The 21724-nt window shown below is 42.6% G+C and overlaps 1 protein-coding gene across 4 annotated transcripts in view; it reads right to left on the bottom strand.

The window, feature by feature from the left end:
- The window catches only part of arhgef28a (Rho guanine nucleotide exchange factor (GEF) 28a), a 48495-nt gene that overhangs the window by 16507 nt on the left and 10264 nt on the right, over positions 1-21724 (bottom strand). Inside the window, exons 3-19 of one of the 4 annotated variants that reach the window (XM_035141400.2) lie at positions 19993-20137; positions 19255-19632; positions 16486-16675; positions 14727-14916; positions 13996-14065; positions 12247-12293; positions 11983-12058; positions 8522-8634; positions 8179-8435; positions 7664-7847; positions 7444-7555; positions 5967-6053; positions 3867-3909; positions 2586-2687; positions 1874-1997; positions 210-345; positions 67-122 (exon numbers count right to left, since the gene is read on the bottom strand). In XM_035141400.2, the coding sequence (XP_034997291.2) occupies positions 67-122; positions 210-345; positions 1874-1997; positions 2586-2687; positions 3867-3909; positions 5967-6053; positions 7444-7555; positions 7664-7847; positions 8179-8435; positions 8522-8634; positions 11983-12058; positions 12247-12293; positions 13996-14065; positions 14727-14916; positions 16486-16675; positions 19255-19632; positions 19993-20137 (2310 nt within the window). The remainder of the gene's footprint in view (positions 1-66; positions 123-209; positions 346-1873; positions 1998-2585; positions 2688-3866; positions 3910-5966; positions 6054-7443; positions 7556-7663; positions 7848-8178; positions 8436-8521; positions 8635-11982; positions 12059-12246; positions 12294-13995; positions 14066-14726; positions 14917-16485; positions 16676-19254; positions 19633-19992; positions 20138-21724) is intronic. The other 3 variants (XM_035141402.2, XM_035141401.2, XM_035141403.2) reach the window with 3 other exon arrangements.

Raw genomic sequence — 21724 nt, 5'->3', positions numbered from 1 at the left:
AAACAATTGATACGAGGACAGGCTCCGGTGGAGACGAGCAGCTCGAGGCAACAGCACCACGCTTACCTTCAAACATGGCGGCAAAGATTCCTTACAGCCCTTATGGACGATGGCAGTGCAACCTAGGGGGAAAAAAACATTTTCATCCACATGAATATTCTTTGCAAACAATACGACTGTAAACGTCTTGGATTTATGATTTTACTCACTGGAACAATGCAGCAGGTCCTTGCCAGACGCTGGTTTGTCACACACCACACAGATGGTGGGGCCTAAACAGGACCCTGTCGCAAACCGATGTCCATTCAGCTGCCTGTCCTTGGCCTCTCTGTCCTTCCCCTTCCCCTTAGAAAACCACGCGAGAGACATTGGCGTAAACGAAGAGGGCAGACAGACGGAGAAAAAAAACGTCTTGATTGACAACTATGAGCTCAGGTCAAAACAGGCCCAAGTTCTTTTCTCTCCACATCGGGGCAAAGAGAGTCAAGTTTCTATTTGCAGAGGAAACTCTCCCGTGTGGAGATAAATAAGCCTGGGAGGAATCCCCGCCTTTTTTTCCAAACCGCAAAGATAGTCCTCCGACAAGGAAACGAAGCATGGCGTAAACAACAGATGCAGGTCAGAGAGGGCTTCCAGTCTCTGTGCTGACTCCACAGCAGCGGATTAATCATTAAAAGGAAAAGAGGCTGGATCCCAGGTTTGGTCACTCTGACCTTGAGTTATTGCCTGAAACTTTTCCTGGTTCTGCCTCCCAGAGAGACAGAGACACATATTCCACACCTGAGTCTAGATCAGGCAAACTGAGTTCTACAGAACTGTTTTAATTTTCACTATATTATGATTATTATTATGATTATTATTATCATTTAGACTGACATGACTTCATCCCCGGAGTCCTTGTGCTTTATCGTTGCAGATCGTGGTGACAGCTGATAGTGGATTATGACCACAACTAAATTGCTTATAGATAAACAATATGCTCACGTACACTACTATTATTGCCAATACCTCTATCATTACAATTTCCATTGCTGCTCCTTCATCTCTGTCAGATACTTTCTTTTGTATAAATACTTTAAACAATCAAACACTTTTCAGGTCTTTTAATCAGCTCTGCTACATGTCTCATCTACTGCACTTGAGTTTTCAATGTTTTTTCCCCTGTTAATTGAGGTGTTTTGGTAGTTTTTCCTCTCTCGGGTTGAGGGTTAAGGACAGAGGATGTCACACCTTGTTAAGCCCTATCAGATGAAGGTGAAAATTGGTTTTACAAATACAATTTGATTCATAATATTTGATTGAAACTAGAAAGATAGATAAACGTGTAAAGCTGACATGCCAGTACTGCAGAGGGAGGCCAATAACACGCTGCCGACCAAATCTGGCCCTCCTATGAAAATATTTGTCCGCAAACAGAATCTAAAGTTTTCTGTTTTATAGTTTGCGTCAAAAATATTTGCAAAAAAAACAAAAACAAATGTATTGTTGGTAATGTGTGAATATCACAGTCAATGTCCCAATAACTGATCATATTTGGCATCTCAAACACAAAAAGTGACAGTATAATAAACTTGGTGTGCTAATAAAAAACAACAACAGTACTTTCATTTAACCACATGAAATAACCCACTGTTTTGTTGTATTCGTGTTTTAATGTTAAATTCTGGCCAATTTTAAAGTCTGCTGTTGCACCAGGCCTTTTGTACGTGTTTATAAATGGGTCTAAATAAAGTATACTGTATACACAGACAGAAGATTTTGTCTTTTTTGCACCACCACACATTCCATCAAGCGACCTTTCTGTTGTTTAGCTGACACCATACTTGTATTGATGTAATAAGTTTTAAGGTGTGAGCAGTTCGTGGTGTTTTACCTTGGTCTTGCTGCGTGTGCTGGACATCCTGCTCTTGAGGAAACTGAAGGTGCGGATGACTTTGTACTTCTCTGACTCCGCTTTGGTTGGGATGCTGTACTTATCCAGCTCCTCCTCTTCAATTCTGTTGAAACGTTTAAAATAATGTCAGGGAAATCAAATTCGTGCACTATTATAAAAAATAAAAAACACTCAACAAGTCACTGTTGCGTTAGTTTGATTTTATTCTATTCAGAAGCAAGGACGACGAGCTCGTGTACTGCAGGTGCAGACAGAAAGTCCTCAAAGTCCACGAGCATGCCACTGGTTCATGACCTGGATGTGGTTAGTTCAAACTGCAACTTCCTGCCATGAATTAAACACTTCATCATATCAAGTAACCTGATATCGCACAGTTTTTAGTCTGTGGTAGAATAAATATTAAGGAAAGCAATCAAAATAAAACTCACACAAACACACACAAAAACAAATCCTTTGTTAGTCACATTGTGTGCGGATTCTCTGCAGCCCTGTGCTGTGAAAGTAAATTCTAATTAGTAGATTGTTAGAGACATGCAAAATGACGATGACAGTCTTTGGTGCACATTGTTAAGATATAATAACAACTCCATTATTAGAGAGGAGGTAAACAAGTCACACTGTGAGTAGGGTTTTAAGGTTAGTTTGTTTAAGATGGACGGTCAAGAGGAAGGTTCGACCCCCCCCCACATACTCTTTGAGGAACTCAGACAGCGTGAGGTGTTGGAGCGACTCTGCCAGCTCCATGCTGCCCTCGTCATCCGCAGACTGGGCACGACTACGGAACCTAAACTCCCTGCAAAGAACAGCGCACATGGACGTCTCAGTGCTGATGAAAAGCCACAAGGGGCAAACGATACAAGCTACAATCACACATGAGGAGGCTGCAACTAAAGAATAGTTTCATTATCGATTCATATGGACAAGTGTGAAAAATATCCTCGAACATATAGTTATGTGATTTTACGTCTTAAGTGTCTTAGCCTATAAATATTCTATCTGTCATAATGTAAAATCCCCACATTTGAGAACCTGGAATAAATAAATGTTACAGTATTTCACTTTATACATGATTTAGTTGATGATAACAATAATTACTGACAATTTTTTGATTAACTATTAATTATATTTATATTTATATTATATTAATTAACTAATAGTCGCCGCTCTACTTCAAACACAAAAAAATAAGCACAAAATCACTTCAATCTTCACTTGGCTTTTTTACCCCTGCGTCCGATTGATATCTTCCACTAGGGGGGGCTAATGAAGTGTAGCAGGTAAATTCCGGTGTTTATACATTTATACAAATGGCAGAGGAAATATCCGTTGGCATCTTTCCTAATGGAATGGCAGTGAAAATAGTCCAAGTGGAACAGGAAGTGGAAAGGATGTCCTTCTTTTTTTTTAAAAACAGTGCCACTCCTCTCAGAGCACACAGAGAGGGCATGAAGTCACTTTTGGTCATTATCTTAAACTACATCTCCACTTTTTTGAATTCATAAAGCATCACTTGCATGTACATACAGTACATGTTCCATGCATTGTGATGTAGCCATGATGCCGCCGGTCATATGTGAAAATGAGCTACACGGCTGCAAGATGACACTGTGACCCAGAGATGAAAAACAGGGCAAAGAAAAAGTATCACAGGGTCCAACTGATGTCTGCACCTCACTACCTCTGCTGTCGCTAGAAAAGAAGAAAAGGATCGAAAACAGCAGTAACACATGAAACCAGCTTCTGCTACAGAAAGAGCCTCAGCCAACTTGTCAGAGCGCCTGCCGGTAACCGTCCGGCCTAATCGCCATGGTCACAGACATGTGTCGCTCTCGGCACATATCTGGTGAAAGGTAGTGTCGTTCTTACGGAGAGCCAACGCCTCAGTGAGTGAGGCGGAGCTATTTAGTGTTTGGCCAGAGAGAAAGACAGAAAAAGGCAATAAAACAAGTAAATCCACTTAAAGCATAAATACCTTTTCTCATGTGACTGCTCTGAAATACTGGAGGCTCTTTGCTCTGCAGACAAAAAGAATGGAGAGAGGTTATTCATCGGATAGTTCAAGAACCTGACAACATGATTGAGCATATTTAAAGCAAAATATCTATAAAATTCAACCCCTGCAGAAAAAACAACATTCAGTGCAACGACTGAAACAAAATTCTGAAGTTTCATCCTCTATATCTGACAGTTTTTTCTGAGTGAATATGTAAACAAAGCCTGTCAGGTTTCAATTACATGCCAGATGTGCTGTTCATTATCTGAGTAGGTTAATATAAAAAGCATCTGAACACAAACACAGCTGATGATCTTCACATGTACACAACCAGGACAGAGCGAGACGCACAAAAAGCTGCAGCACAAGCAGACGCACAGTGCCGACCCTGAGACGCCTCCTGTCTCATCAGGCTGCAAAGCAATCAGTCATCTGCTCATTTCATCCCAGCAAACCTGATTTCTTCTTGCACTCCTGCGGCCATTAAGATCACAATACGGGTGTGTCTTTAATAGGCAAGACACACACACACACACACACACACACACACACACACACACACACACACACACACACACACACACACACACACACACACACACACACCCACACACACACAGCTGCTCAGACACACATGCAAACACACGTCAAGGTTATTACAGCCTTATGATCTTAATTTAGTTCTTACAGGGTTTCCGCAGGTTTCAACAAGTGAAATTTAGGAGCCTTTAAGACCATAATGAATGAAAGTTAAGGCCTATGTCAAGTACGACAGAAATGAGGGAATATCAGAGTCCCAGGAAAACGTTACTTTCCCGTAGGTGAAGAAAAGTTAAAGTGGCATTGTAAAGAATTAACCACGTTACCTGTTTTCATCAGTTCCACATTGGTATTGTGTGTATTTGAATTTTTTTGGTACTTTAAATTTACATGTCACAGTGTACACTACCCAATTCAACAAACCCACGATGATAAGGTGAACAAATCCATTGAGAAATAGTCGGGAAAGAACTGAAAGACAAAAAGCTTGTTCTAAAGTGCAACTGAAGCAGCATTAAATAAACGCTGACATAAGTAAGATCTACATAATCATATTCAAGTCCTAATACGTTATATTTTAATATATTTAAGATGTTTTATGGCTTGAAATTCAGATTATTAGACTTTTTAAGACGCCTGCGGAAACCCTGTTCTTAGATTTTACTTTCAATTCCCCACACTACTCGCAACTCCTTTTTGACTTTTGGCTTTTTTTCACTCATATATTTGTAGATTTAAAATTTAAGATGATGAGGGGAAAAGCAGCAGCTGATAACGGAATTTCATTTCCTGCCGGTTGCCTCAATTGTGTTTTCGAATAATGTTGGATAAATGCTCATACATTTAATAAGCAGCTGGCAGTCATGACAGACAGTGCTGTTCTCTCCACACACACCGGATCAAAACAACTTCACATTCATGTTTCTGTTATGGTAGTAAGATTTTGGACCATTAAAAACAGCTTTTATTCACATGGGTTGTACAATTTTTAAAGATGTATAAGCTAATAGCTAATAATTAAACTACAACACTGTAATATAGTATTATCACAGTCTCTTAAGTTGATATGGCACAAAGTCCAAGTTTCCCTCTCACGTTGCCTCTGTTGTGGAGGAAATATCTGGCTCTTCAGCAGCTCAATGTTCCAACATATTCAATTGTTAGTTGCTCATTTTTCGTGCCGTCTTTTTCAGGAGTGAATTTATTGAGCTTTTTTCAGTGCAAGGGGCCATGAGAGAGAACTAAAAACAAGGCCAGGAAACCAAAACAATGAACTGAAACATGCTGTAAAGCTGCCAGGAGAGCGGTAATGATTCTCTGTGGGTTAAAGCCACTTTTTTTTCCATTTAGTCCCATGTTGTAAAAAGTTTTCATTTTTAGCAGCTGAATCAGTTTCCAGTAATAACCTTGACTTCCCACACGCACACACACGCACACACACACACACACACACACACACACACACAAGCACCGACACTGACAGCGGCGTGATTACGGGGCCCAGGCGCGGTGTGACGGCTGCAGGTGTCCAGTACTTACTACCAGGGTGGAGCAGAGACAGAGATTTAGACAGAGAGAGGGCCTGAAGGAGAGATCGGCTGTGGCTGACACTGTGGAGCACGGCATCTACAGGGCACAGTGGACAGAGGGCGGCTCACACATCAACTACAGAGGGTGCAGACTACAGACTGGGAGCTCGTACAGTACATCACTACTTCATGCAGTGCTGTGGGCGGATTGTGAATGTTGGAAATTAGGGGGGAAAAAAAATACAGTCTCTCTCTCTAGTTGAAAAATGAAAAACAGCTGTTAGGGAAATTGTTTAAAATTGATGCTCTCTTGCTGAGATTTGGATGTGAAGATTTAAAACACTCTCTCACACTCTCATGTCTGTACTTTCTACAGCTGGGTCTCAATTCAGGGGCTGCGTCCTTCGGAGGCTGCATTTCTTGATTGTGGTCCGACAACACTTTTCCATTTCGGAGGCTTCTTCCAATCTTGAGAAACGAAAGGATCTTCCCAGCCCAACATATCCCAGTAGAATTTTTTTTAATAGTGGTCCGAGCTGGTGACACTGGTCACGGAAAGCCTCTGTAGAACAGACCGTCTCATTTCAGTTCGACCTTCAAGGTCTATGCAGCCCACAAAGGAAGTGGTCTTAATGGGCCGGGTAGGCCGCGTCCTTCGAAGGATGCAGCCCCTTCAAAGGTAAGTCAATGATGATTTGCGGTGTGTGTGTGTGTGTGTGTGTGTGTGTGTGTGTGTGTGTGTGTGTGTGTGTGTGTGTGTGTGTGTGTGTGTGTGTGTGTGTGTGTGTGTGTGTGTGTGTGTGTGTGTGTGTGTGTGTGTGTGTGTGTGTGTGTGTGTGTGTGTGTGTGTGTGTGTGTGTGTGTGTGTGTGTGTGTGTGTGTGTGATGGATGTGATGAGAAGTCTCCAGGAAGCTCGCTTCTGACCACAACCTGATATTTTTGGACACTTCTGTTTTTGTATAGATTAAACACACACACGCCATAATGTGTAGTGAGGTTTAGTGATGTTGGCATAACATTTTTTTATTTCACAGACATTTACTGAATTATTTTTGCCTTTTCTTTTCTAAATAAAGCACCTTGAATCTACCTGTGTATGAAATGTGCTTAATAAATAGATATGCCTTGCCTTCTGTCAGAGCCACGTTTCTTTAGCTGAATCTCTTTCTACTGTAGCTTCACATTTAGTGTGAGACATGAGAGCAGTATTGATCTTCTCATCTAGCACATTGCAAAAAGGCTTGTTTCCAAAAAACTAACAAAAAGGCTGGACTATTCTTATGGGCACATTCATTCACTGTGAGTTGATTTGATTATATATTAGTAGAGAGGGAATCTACAGGTGGAAGTTAGTGAAAAATGAACACAACATCAAATCAATCCGGCTGCTCCGTTAGTGATCATCAAAAACATGCAGTGGAAATAGCGTTAGTTATGTGTAAGACTGTAACTATGTGAGGTGGGTAACGGTCCCAGTGTTACTGACCAGGGCTGGTGTCCGAAGTGGGATTGTCCCGGGCAAAACGAGCAGGCCGCAGACTGATTTTTGGTGCGGAGTAGGAATAGGAACGCAGTCGAATCCCCTGGTCATCCAATTCCTAAACAAGGAAAGAAAAAACAAGCATCCGGAGTAAAGACAAAAGACTTGCCTCTCATTATATGAAGGAGATGTGGAAATTTCTGAGAGAAGTGAGAGGGTTGTTTACTTTTGTGGGGGGTTCGCATGCCGCAGAGGCAGACTTGCTGCGAGTGCAAGTGAGGTCAGCGGAGGGACAAAAGGCGTCTCCTTTGTCTTCGTTCTTCTCCACGTCTGATGAGAGCGGTGAAAGCGGAGACTTCATGTCGGCGCTGTCCTCCTCGCTGTCCACCTCCAGAGCCACTAGACTGGGACTGGAGAGAGAAAAGACCAGTAACACACAGAGACAACCACAACTAAACAAGCCTTCCTAAAGCCATTTTCAGACATGAACTCCGAAGAATGTCCGCACAAACTGGTCTGGACTTTCTCCGGACTTTTCCTTTCACATGTCCATCCAGCTGATTTCTCACATGGGCTCATTCAGACATTATCTTGAGTTTTTACTAGGGGGCTGGATGGAGTAACTCCTGAGAAAGTCCGGAGCCTCTCACTCTGTCACTTGCGTTCTCACATGCAGCCCCTCTGCAGAATATTCATTAGTTCAGTGCCTGATGTCTGGAAGCAGCTTATGATGATTAATACCTGAGGTCGCAGGCGTCCATGGGCGGAGTGTCCCTCTCGTCGGTCGGCTCAAAGGAGGTGGGACAGCTCAGCTTGGCGAGGGCCTGGTCAGCAGGTGAGCTGTGGAGTTGGGGGCAGAGGTTTTCTGGACAGGGCGGAGGAGTGTCAGTGGTGAGCAGGAGATCCTGCGTGTCCACGGCATCCCATAACCCGCTGTCCGTCCCTGTGCTGTCGCTCGTCACTCCACTGACGCTGCACTTGAGGTCGACATCATCCGGCTGAGGCAAAGGAAAGATGCATTGAGCTTAAAAAAATTTAAGAAAACGTTAAATCGTGTGTTTGGAGAGAGTGGATGATGCACAACCTGCGTCTGATGTCCGGTTTTCTGATCGATGTCGAACATGGAGAGCAGAGGGTCTGTGGCATGCTGGGTAAAATGGCTCTCGACTCCAGCGGACTTCACAGGATGATCATATTCTGTGATAAACACACAGCACAATCTCAGTTTAGATAAAATAAATAAGGTTAAATAATCACCTGCCCCCCCCCCCCTTCTTTTTCCCCATTTAATCATTGCTGGATGATTTACTGTCAAAGAAAAAAAGGTGAGAAGCCACTTGATTGTTGTAATTCATCCTCCTATTAGCTGAATGTCTGCTTGAAGAGCGAGAGCAGCTCATGACACAACCAAACGTTTAAAAAAAAAAACATCTGATTTCTTGATCATATTTACTTCAGGTCTGATCTCCATTCTGGTAATATGTGATTTTTGTCAAACCATAATTTAATTGATCTTTCATTGCTTAAATGTCAAGGCTTAGAGTGAAGAAAGGGAAAGATAATGAGACAGCACACCGACTCCCTGTTTGACCTTTAAAGCCTTGTTTTCACAGAACCCTCCACATATCACCGTAACCAGCAGGGTGCCTGTTTTATGAGCATGACAAAAGTGGATTATGGTCTTGCATTGAGTCGTACTCTCTTTCCTGTGTTAGGTTTGCTTGGGGACGTTTATCTGAGCGCACTAACATATTCGTAGATAAAGATCACCGTTTTAACACCATTTTACTCCTGTGATTAATATCACTGAAACATCTCCTGTCTTCTATGGTTTTATCCACATGAGCTGTGCGCCTCTACGAGCTCTCCAACATCGGTCAGAATTCTGTAACGTACAAAAACACCTATTTCTTTATGACAAAACATCTGGAAAACCAATAATGCACATCGATGTTGCATGAAAATTGCCTGAATAATGTCAATGAACAAAAGTCTCAGAAGAAAACCTAACCTCTAAAAGTATTTGTGTCTAACCTCTCTTACTTTGATGCTTTTATTGGTCACACATGATACTAAACAGAATATATCTGGATTTTGAACCTTTGGACAAAGAAAACATGAAAGTGGGAAACTGTTTTGTGGCATTTTGTGGACAAAACAGTTACTGATTAATTGAAAAAGAAAATAAAGTTCGCAGCTCTACTATATTATACACTATACTATAATGCTAGGTGTGTAATGTATAAGAATACATAATAATGATTATCACATGTTTGGGCATAAATGTAATCTGCACTAGTCATTTTGGTTGTCAAATTATAACAGTGTAAAGAGGACAATTACTTTCATGTAATAAAGTTGAAGTACAATCAGCATAAAGTAAAGAACCTCAAAGTTTACTTAAGTAAAATAAAGTGAAGTTACCATGAACAGCGTGTGTGTGTGTGTGTGTGTGTGTGTGTGTGTGTGTGTGTGTGTGTGTGTGTGTGTGTGTGTGTGTGTGTGTGTGTGTGTGTGTGTGTGGTTGGATGGTATTTCTACTATAACAATGTGGAAAATCACCTCTTGATTAGATGCCATTTTCATAGAACTCTGTGCACTTTCCAGCCAGACTTTGATGTCTGGATCAGCCGAGCCTGCACTAATGTAAAGGAAATCCTGGGCATCACAGAGGCATTTCCTCTCTGCTGCTCTCACACAGTGAAGACATTAGCACGGAGCTCAGACATGCAGCGCAGGACAAACCTCTTCTATCCAGTCATTGAATTGATCTGGTTTTCTGCCTGCTTTCATTTGATTCGCTCGAGATAAATGCTCAGTGTGTGTGCAGTTTTATTAACAGAGAGAAAAAAAAAACTCCAATTTTAATTTAACGGTCAGTGAGGTACCGAAGCAGCATTAGTCTCAGCCGGTAGACTAATTGTCACACTGGTTAGCACCGAGTTATTTCATTGTTACTAGAAAAAACCTTTGGGCATGCAATATCTTCAATATTGAATAAACCGGTCAGTGGCGGAGGGGCAGTGTGCCTTCAGGCTGTGGACAAAGTTGAAAATGTCTTCTTCTATGGCCTCGCATAAACTACAGCAGCTCATTCTCACTCAAACGCATTTATATAAACCACACACGTGAAAAAGTAATAAGGCAAATTCAGTTTTCATTTTATGAAAAAGACGATAAAGTCTTCATTGCAGATAAACCAGGCAGGATGAGCACACAGTTTTCTTAACTTGCATTTGCTCTGGACGACACCTTTGTCCCACAGCAGCCCTGAGGCCCTGTCTCTTCACAGCAGATGCCCTCAGCTCAACAGTGAGTTCGATGACATGAGCAACAAAGCAGAAATCTACAATGTGCTTGAATGTGAGACACTGGGATCACTGCCCCCACGTTTCCACTCGTCAGTCCTCCACAGAGACAAACCATCATACACACACTCGCACTCCAGTTTACTGGCCCAAAGTTTACAGGCTTCATTCAGCAGCACCAGAGTCTCTTCCGATTTTACAGCAAACTCGTTTTTCCTCCACAACAACGCACAGGAAATTAGCATTCACAGTAACCGTGGCAACACCTGAAACACATTTGGGCATCCTCCTCACAATTTTTCCTTTTTTACTAGCCAGCGAGTGTTTGCGCTGGCTTAGCTCATGCAGTCTTCCGTGTTCGCATGTTTTTAAAGAGATATCAAGGTTATTGTATGTTGCTCGCCTAAAATGTCAGCTTTTGTAAAGACGAGGACATTGGAGCTTGTTAACAACCCCCCCACCCCCCTCGCTTCAAGTACACAGCTCCAGTGTGTGGGGAAGTTGTGACGGTGGTCGGTGGGGGGTTGGCAGGGCGACAGGCCAGAGTGGGGCATCTCTCAGCTCAGACAGAGTTTTTAGTTGGGACAAGCCTGACCCCATTCCTGTCTTTGTCCCAGTGACGGGGCAGATTCCTGCGCTCTCAGACTGTGTCATTGTGGAGGCCGAGCAGGAAAAGACCCGACCTGCACCGTCCCGGGGACATAGCACGTTCCATTTAACCACAGAAAAACTGCTGCTCTGTCCCACATGAAAGTGCATCCCTGCCTGTGTCCGTGAAGCAGTAGGTGTATTGATTTCCTACGATGTGATTCACAGCGCTGCATGCTGTGCCAGCACCACAAGAGAAAGGATCCAGTCAGGGCTTCTCAACCAGCTTAGTATGCATTGTTCCCACACCCTGCTGTTCAGCACAGCCACAAATATGTTGTTGTGTGTTTTTTCTTCTTTTTTTTTGGGATTACCCATTCATCATTTAAGCCAGATGTCAGGGTATTATTGCCATAATATTGAAATGGAAACTGTATTTAGGCCTGAACAAGCTACTATTGTGTCATAAATCCTGTAACTATTGTGATTCCTTGAGATAAATAAATAGAAGGTTTTTGATAGATTAAGAGGAGAGAGGAGAGGAGAGAAGAGGAGAGAGGAGAGGAGAGGAGAGGAGAAGAGGAGAAGAGAAGAGAAGAGAAGAGAAGAGAAGAGAAGAGAAGAGAAGAGAAGAGAAGAGACGCATTACCAGATAATGACGATGGGTACTCTTTTACATCATCGTCATCGTCGTCCAGAGACAGAACAAGCTGCTCTTCAAAAACCTTTTAACAGAAAAAAAAACCACAAAGGAAACATGAGTCTTAAGAAAACTTAAGAAGTGTGTACTTCAAAACATCCAAATTTGCACGTGAGAACCCGCAGCAAACTGAAGAGGCAAATCTCTAAACATATACAACACACAACACACTCCCTACCACAGACCAGCACATACAATTGTAAGTACACTCACGTTGTCCACCAGCACGTGCTGTTCCACTCGCGGCTCCTTGCTAATGCCTGTGCAAAATAAAAACATTTAACTCGAAGTTGATGCATGGCGCCCTAACTCCTCCTTCTCCTCCACAGGAGAGTCGTGTGGACGGCACAACATCAGGTCCTCTGGGTGTGACGCCACTAATGGAAACATGGCCAATGAGACGTTGAGCTCATCCAGAGCAGCACGTCCAGAGGAAGAGCACATACTCCCCACTGTGCGCTTGTTATTTTGAGAGGATTAATGGACGGCTGCTAGAGTCCGGACAGGGTTAAGGTCAATACTGAGGAACACTTCCTGCTTCTCTTCATGAGTCGATACTGCCATCTCTATGGTAACCAAAAAGAGTGGCCACAGGTAAAGTGAGAGCTAAATGTGTGTGTGAGAGAGAGGTAGTGGTTCGGAACTCTGAACGGATCTTCTTCTTAGTGTGCGGTTGCATGCCAGCCTGAGCATGTCACCCCCAGGACAGCAAAAACAATCTGCCCCCTGAGTTTTCTCTCAGTAATCTCAGAGGAAGAGCAAACACACGTGTGGAGGAGTGTGCGCCTTTTATGGCGACGGCTGGAAGTGTTTTCTTAGTCTCTTCAGGTTGTAAGTGATGGATGTCAGACCGTACAAATGTTTGCTCGACTGAACCCGTGGCGGTTCGCTTTCCACCTCTCGTCACTGACATGTCTGTCTGCGCTCGCATACCGCCACACACAGACAGACAGCAAATATACGAGCCGTCGGTGCAAACAGAGCTCAGTGTGACGTCTACGCTAGAGCTGAAACTAGTAGTTATTTTTATTATTTGGTAATCTGATGATTATTATTTTTGATGAGTCAAATAATCACTTAATCTCCGACATGTCCTGGAAATAGTAAAAACAAAAAGGGCCATGTCGTTTTCCCACAGCTCAATGAGACGTCTTTAAACTACTTGATTAGTCAAACTATATTCAGTCCTCAACAATGTCAAACATTAAAACTCTTTCATAAATGCATTAAACTGGGAATATATTTTTCTATCGATTAACTAATCATCACGTGTGCAGTCTATGCACTTAGATGCACGTCAATGTGTGTGTGTTTTTGCACGTGTGTGTGTCAGCGTGTCCGATTTTTTTCCCCTCAGCTCATGTTTCAGCCGTACACAGGTAACGTGGGACCAGCGTGGGAGAACATGAGGGAGAACACAGATAACGCACGTGTCCGGATGAGGCTCGTCTCTCTCGTGCAGGTGTGTCATGGGAAAACCAGACACTTGATTACAACCGACTACAATTACTTTTACTTCCTGTGGCACATAACGGACTAAAATCCAGTCTATAGTGTTTATTTACAACGTATTGCACAATCCCTCCCCTGGTGCTTATAGTTATAGTTTTATATTTAATTTTGTTTTTTATATTTTCCTATTTTTTTATATTTACACCTGGACAAATACACCACAGTAAAAATCATAGTATGTGTAAACCTGCTTGGCAATAAAACCTGATTCTGATAACTGCAATAGAGTACAGTTTACGTTACAACACTTTTATTTATTCTTCTAAAATCAGTCCCCTGTACTCTGCTGATGTATTTGTACCATAGCACTCACAGTAAAAGAATTTCATAGTAAAAAAGACTTTGTGATACGTCACTGATAAACAAGCCTGATTATCTGATTACTGCAAATAAGTCTGAAGATAATAACTGGCAACTAGAGAAAGGAATTTTAAAAATAAATCTGCTTACCTTCATCAACAGAAAGGACTTCATCTTTACTTCTCTCCTCTTCCTCACTATCAGCTCTGAGCACACTGATCTGAAACAAAAGCAGACGTGATGTCAACACACTCATATAAAAAATTGCCCCTGTCCTCTCTGTCTTTTTTAAAATAAACTAGTTACTAACTAAACAATAAATGTGATGATTGTTAGGAATGTTTATTTCCTAAGCTCTCTGAAGGACACAATGTGCTTGAACTAGGAACAATTTTTTAAATGTATTCAATGATTTGTGGGTCTGCTCAAAGCTATAGAGCTAATAGTAAACAGGAAATGACTTAAATGTGCACCTTACTGAATCAGGACTTGTTTTTGGATGCTGGACATATAATTGGCCCCTCTGTATAAACTGTGGCCCCTTCATGGCCCCCTATATCTGCCATTGCTAATATCACTACAACCTGCCTTGTCTTTTCATGTTAGCCTCTCTTGGCCTTTCGATTTACTGGCTGCCATAGCTCCAGTGTTTGTTTACCGTTGCTGACTCAACTCTTATCGAAAGGTCAACTTGCACGTTAAAGGGTGTGAGACTCAAGTGCGTGCTGTTTACACAAGTCCAAACAAAACCAGCCCGAATGGCCTAATCGACAGCAACGGCACATGATGCACAAAGATCCATGGGAGTATTCATGAGCCACGTCTCTCCCATGTGCAGGAGTATTCTTGAATCAAGGTTTTCCCCTGTGGTCTGCCCTCACCAGTCTGACAATGCTGTGGTCTTCCTGTCTGTCTCGCAGCACCATGATGTCGTCCTGAGGGCAGCTGCCGGGGGCCTGTCGCACAGTCAGGGTCAGGGAGTTTGTCCCGGGACAGAACCTCAGCGTGCGGGAGCTGTCGGACCACACGCTGCACACACCTGCGGCGGGGCCGACTCCGGGACCCGCGGAGCTGATGAGGAGAGAAGAAGAAGCTAAATGCACCCTTAAGGAGAATAAAGATTATCAGTGGTGAGGTTGACACAAAGTGAATTTGATGAGAACAGAGAGGAGACTGCTGTACGAATAAGCTTTTACTGAAGTCATCATGTGCTCTCGTTGTTCTAACGTTTGTTTGATTTTGTCTCTACCGACAGGCTCTCGAGCTTTAGAGATTGTTGGCAAACACCGGAACAATTTTAGGTGTTTAAATGAGCATTCTGTGTACATGTCTGCTCTTATTTCACTCGTCTACATGTTACTCCTGCAGTGGTGGAGGAATAATATTCTACTTCAAATATTTTACAAAAATGTACTCAACTAAAAGTACTACATCAACTTTTCTTCTTGAGTAAAAGTAAGTACAATCATACATACATACACATATATGTAAAAGTTTTAAGAAGAATAAGTATTTAAAGGAAAAGTACTTCCTGATTGTAGCCTATTCCCTAATGCAACTGTCTACTACATCATTTACTGTGATGACTGTATATCCTGTTTGATACGAGGAGAATGCAGACTGTCATATGCATCAAGAATGCTGCAGGTGACGCTGCTGAAAACACATCCATCCATTATCTACACCACTTATCCTCAGGGTCACGGGGTGAGCTGGAGCCAATCCCAGCTGACATTGTACAAGAGGTGGTCGACATACGGAGGTCAACCAATATTCATATAAACCTAACCCCAATCTGCAGGTCTTTGGACTGTGGGAGGAAGCCGGTCAACTGTGAGGCGACAGTGCGAAACCCTTAAATAATTGCTTTGTCATATTAACGAATGTCTGAGTCTCGGCTGTGACCTCTTCAGAATATTTCAGGTGTTTCATCACCAGTGATGCTGCTGCTGCAGGAGGCGGAGTTTAATGTTACATGCCCGTTCTGATTGGATCAACGGACCAATTCCCCTCTCCTGAATGATGACTTTTAGAAACATGTAAAAATGTAATGAACTAGAAATCAGAGATATTTGCTGATATATGTAGTTAGTGAAGTAAAAGTGAAAAGAACCTAGAACTAAATCTACTTAAGTAAAGTACATATACATGAAAAATGTACTTAAGTACAGTAATGAAGTAAATATACTACATAGCTGTGGTTTTATGTGAGGTTAATGTTTTCCTTTGCTGGTGAGAGGATTTGTGTAGTATATTTGTGTTTTTTACATATAGGGAACACCAAATTTATCTTATACATGGTTCTGATCAGCTCAAAAGCAGGAGGTTCATGTTTGATGTTTGCATGTGTGGTCTTCCGAAGACGTGGCAGCTGAAAACAGCGTCCGAGTTGTGCTTTTTATGTGTTGTTTCTAGCAGCTCATCAATATTATAAGAAAGGAACAGCATGAGCTTCACTTTGGATAAAAACGGTGCCAGACAGCTAAACTAGTTCAAGAAGTTCCCTTTAAAAGACTTCTGGAAGCCATTAAAAGGTGTCTGTCTGAGAGCCTGAAGGAAACATAAACCTATATATATATATATATAGCTGTGCATTACAGTCTCTCAAATAGGGACTGGACAACAGATACTGTAACTTACGCTGCCAGCACCCTGAACACAGCATGTTGTCCGTCCCTCTGAGCCAGCTGCAGAGGAGTGTCTCCCTCCTGATTGGGCGAGGTCAATGCCCTTTGACCTCTCGGTTGGTGAATTAAGAAACGGGAGAGATGGACCAAACCCAGACGCACCGCCAGGTGAAGCAGGGTTTCTTTGGGCTGAATCTCAGCAACTAGAGAGAGAGATAAAGAAGTGGGAGATACAAGCAGATATATATATATATATATAATGCATTAAATTCAAAAAAGTAAAGAATAAATCTTGTTAAGTAACACTAAAGCCGTTTGCAGACAAGATTTCCGCAGGATGTCCGAAGAATTGGGTCTGGACTGTATGCAGGTGAGGGCTGGTGCAGCAGGAGCCAGCACATAATGTACTAATTCTGCTGCGGAGATCACATGTATTTGTTTACAGCCCATCGACACACTTTTTCATCTGGAGATATTTGTTATGTTTTTGTTTTGTTTTATATATTTACTCGCTCATGGGGAATCCTGCGGACATTGTGTGGACTTTACTGGCCGGAGAAAGTCGTTACTACTCCTCCTCCTGAGAATGTCCGGAGGATCTCCAGAGCTCAGTGCAGCTTCAAATAAGTGACTGTCTCTACTTCAGGTGAATGAACTCACGAAACACACCATTGCTCATCCATCCTCTCTACCAGCCTCGACTGAGAGGAGATGTACGGATGATCTGCTACGTACAGAATGTATGGTATGTGTGTTATAGGCACATTGCACAGAGTGAGGGAAGACAGGCTCTTGGTTATATAAGGTCCACAGTTTATCGATGATGTTACTACCTGGAAAAACTGGATTTTTTCCTGAGTCGACACCTGCTGTGAAACATTTGCTGCCTCATGCCTCGTGTGTAAGTGATAAACAATCCTGGTTCCCTGTGATTCTGGATGATGCTTTAACGTGCACATTCTGCATGTTCATGGTGACTGATCACTGTTTAGCAAACACAATTATTGTTTTGTGAGCACCATGTGAACGACTGTGGTGCTCCATCTTTGGCCCTTCCCTGTTAATGTGGGTGTGTGGGTGACGGTTGCCATGGCACTATCTTTCAAGCGACGATGCAGAAGAATTCAACTATTGTTTTTATCTTTTTAATCTGTGCCCCGAGTTGAACTGAAACGGCCCGTCACCTGCAAAATGGCAGAGCTAACCATGACCCAGTTTGGACTGAGTGAGAGGAGCGAATACTGAACATGCTCTTCATGCAAAGTTCAGCACACAAGAATGTCATTGTCACACTGACCAGTAAACACTGACAGAGCGAGAGCCGACTGCTACTTTGCATTTTCAGCACGCCCGTGTTTTGCATGGACATTCTGTGTTTTCTATGCAACGCATGCACATACTGTATAATGAGAGGGCTTTCAACAGGTGGCTGAACAGACATGTACATTTGTTGTGGGCTCCAGTCTGTATCTGCAAAGATTTAGCTTTTTTACGGAGGCAATAAGTTACTGTACCAACGACAGCATATAAGCTGTGCGGTAAAGTTTTCATGCTAGGGTGGGTGGGCTTTAAAATGTATAATCATCCAAAAATAAACCTATGTTTAATATAAGGTAAGACCATGGCACACTGCTAGTGTTTCACATTTCTGAATAATGCTTTGAAATAATTGAACATCATAAAAAACAACACAGGTTCTGGGGCCAGACGCCAGGAACAACTCTGACACAGCTGTGGTGTAAAGGAGCGGGCGCGCGGTGCAGAGGGGGATTGTGGGAGTTGATTTAATAGACACCGAGGTCTGCAAGACAACTCTAATCTGACGGAGGAGGAATAATGGCAGTAATTGCTCCGTCTTTGGAGCACACCGGCCTCTGCCTGGCTGGTCTGGCACATCATGTGATGAAAGAGCTGGGCTGTACGGTCAGATCTCATGTTGGGTCTGAAACCTGCTGAACAGCAGAGCCCCGCCGCAATGATATTAACCTGAAGGTCTGACCAGCTGTAGTTCACATGTTAAAGGGTTGGTTCATCAAACGTATAAAAAAAAACATGTTTTCTCATTACTTATTAGTTATTAACCTACATCTAGTAATATCTATGGAAATGGTTTTGGCTCAAATTTTGCCAGGTTTTGAAATATCTGAGGAAATGAGATTTTCTTTGTATCGAGAAATGTATAAACGGATCTTTAATCCTCTTCAGTTACTTCCATCCATCCATTAGTTATACTGCTTAAGGGTTGCAAGATGGCTGGAGCCAATCCCAGGTGACATTGGGGGCGAGAGGCGGGGTACACCCAACGTGCAAAGAATAACAACCATTCACGCTTGCATTCACACCTACGGGTGGGAATGTGAGGTGGTTAGCTATGCACCTCTCTCTCTCTCTGTTACTGTTATTGTGGATGAACTGTTGCCATATCTTAGTAGCTTGACACAATTTAGAGAGACAAACTCTACATTTGATGATGAACATGACAAAGGGCACAAGGTTTATAAATAATGTTAGTGTGGACATCAAAAGTAGGAATGCAGACTGCATAAACAAGATTCCTCTAGCAACACCAAGAAATGAGTGTAGGTATTGCAGACATGAATCTCTGACATTTGACCTCTGAGGCCCCAATCCTTCATTCTTCTGACAGACTAAAATGAATCCACATAATTTGTGCAGGACTCAAACCTCCATGTGTGGGGGGCCCGCACTACAGGGGAGCGAGCGGGCGTGTCAGAAAGCGTCAATAACAGGGCAGGTCTTACTGAAGAGTCCACACATTTACCTTCCCTTTGCTGACTGTCAGTGTTTCTCCACTGCTGAGGGTAATCCATGTTGGCCATCGCCTGTGCGATCTTCTCATCCAGCTGCCTGAGACCAGCTTCTTCGCCTCTACTTTCTCCGAGCTGCACCTCCTCTGCATCACCCTCATCGCGGTCTAACCCTCCGAGTGAGAGCTCCTCTTCAGGCAGCAAAGGAAACCTCTTCAGGACCTCCAGGTAGCTCTGGGTGCCGAGCTGCTCCCTGTGTGCACTCAGGTACTCTGCTGCGTCCTGGGCAACGTCCCTGACGTATTCAAGAGATGTTTTACCTTCGCATGGCTTGACTCTGTCCTCTGCATAAAAGTAGGATGTGACAGAGACAACTTCCACAAGGTCGTGACCTATGGGAGACAGAGAAGTTCATGACAGATCTTTGGAGTCCTATGAGGCAATAGCTGTGTCTCAATTCAGGGGCTGCATCCTTCATCTACTCAACCCACAAAGAGAGAGAAGGCCAAACCGAAATGAGAAGGTCTGTTCTACTGAGGCTTTCCGTGATCAGCGTAACCATTGAAGTACAATTAATCATGGGATGGTCTGGGCCTGGGAAGGATCGAACCGATGGAGCCTACCTACGTATAATCGCACCACAGTCGGACTACAAATGTAGCCTCTGATCGATGCAGCCATTAAATTGAGACACAGCTAAATACAGGCAGTGAATGAAACCCGGGTGTTGTTAAGGAGACTGAGAGACTTACCAGGAACGGTGAAGCAAAGGCACATCCCATCATCTCCTCTTTTCGCTGCCGTCACATGTGTTAGTCTGGAACCTTGAACAACAGCATAAAACTCTGCGTCTTCAGGAGCGCTGGCTGGTAACTTCACATTGGCCTCCACTTGTCCCTGAGACGGGGAAAAAAGAAAATCCATCCATTCAGTTTACAACACAAGCAAAGTGAATTATTGTCAATAAAGTCGAGGCAAACGGCTCCAGTTTGAGGTGGAAATAAGGAAGGAGACTTGGCTAAACTGTTTTCTTTAGAAGGAAAATGTCTTCTGTGGTCACCCCGCTGACACCGTCTAATCTACTTCAGTCAATTTCACAAAGTTCACAGTCATTCTTGTAGTGGATGGAGGGAGGGAAAATGGGGCAGCAGCGGGGGGAAAAAAAGAAGAAGAAAGACACCAGTCATTTTCTCACAATGGGGGAGAGCTGCACCCCACTGAGCGTCTACTTCATGATCCACCTTCATAATGAGATTCATTATTTCTGTTACATCAGTGACCTTGTTTTTTTTTTATTAACGACCTCGTATAAACTCTACTGTTTTCTTCGTCACCTCAAAGACGCCCACAATCTCCCATGAATTTCAGATTGTGAAATTCTAGGATTCAGATTATAACATATGGATAGATTTACTAGAAGTTGATCTTTTTTTGTTTGTTTTTTTTTGCAGTGGGGTTAAATGTGGTTGTGGTGTTTACTTTGTTTATGAGGGTTTGTTCTTTTCCTGTCGGGTGAGTTATTACATCCGCCAAGGACATTATGTTTTCGCCAGCGTCTCTTTGCTTGTTTGTGCCTTAGTTGGCAGGATTAGGCCAAAACTACAGGACAGATTACCACAAAACTTGGTGGAAAGATGTGACGGGTCAGGAAAGAATCCAATACAATGCAAAAAAGTGCGAATCCAAATAAAAATCTAGATCTAGTGAATTTAAATGTAGTTTCATAAGGGGACTGATGGGCCTTGGCGGAGGTATGGGCTCTACTGAGTGACACTGGTATAAATTCTGTTGCCTTTTACTGTTCACGATTGCCTTTAGACAACAGGTTCATCTTTCTTTTTAATGGTTAACACTTCATTGGCATTTTGAAACATTTACAGCATGTGACAAGTATCTTATGGTAGAACAGCTATCGATATTATGGTCTGTACTTGAACATGGAAATGATAGAAATGCTTAAAACAGACGGACGAAACAGAGAAATCAAATTTATTAAAAAGGAAAATAAACAAGTAAAACAAATTAATAAGGACACACAAAACCACTCAGCGATATCATACAGGTTCATCTTTATGTTCCATCTGTAAACACATGATTGGATAAATTTGTATCTGTCCATAACGTGTAGCTTAAATAGCTTTGATAGGAAAAGATTAAAAAATAAAATGTCATACTGATTACAGAAGACATGGAGGGCAAGACAAGCAGAAAGATTAGATTACACAGCTTGTGTTGTGTCAATGCATCTCATGTGTTTCTGCAGGATAGCAAAATGTAGGGTTATGTGAGTATTCAGTTATGTACGAAAAAACAAATCTATATATAATATATCCTGTCCTCAACGTTTATATGGACGTGCTAACAATAGAAACCAGGACTGAGTTCACCTCCTCTGGTGACTGAACTCTGTAAGAGAGTGTATCTTTCGAGAGGGATCACATACTTGAAGTTCCAAGCTTGTGCAATTTTATCTTCTGTTTTCTT

Source organism: Hippoglossus stenolepis, chromosome 18 (genome assembly GCF_022539355.2).
Source record: "Hippoglossus stenolepis isolate QCI-W04-F060 chromosome 18, HSTE1.2, whole genome shotgun sequence".
Classification (NCBI taxonomy): domain Eukaryota; kingdom Metazoa; phylum Chordata; class Actinopteri; order Pleuronectiformes; family Pleuronectidae; genus Hippoglossus; species Hippoglossus stenolepis.
This window is presented reverse-complemented; position numbering and strand designations above follow the sequence as displayed.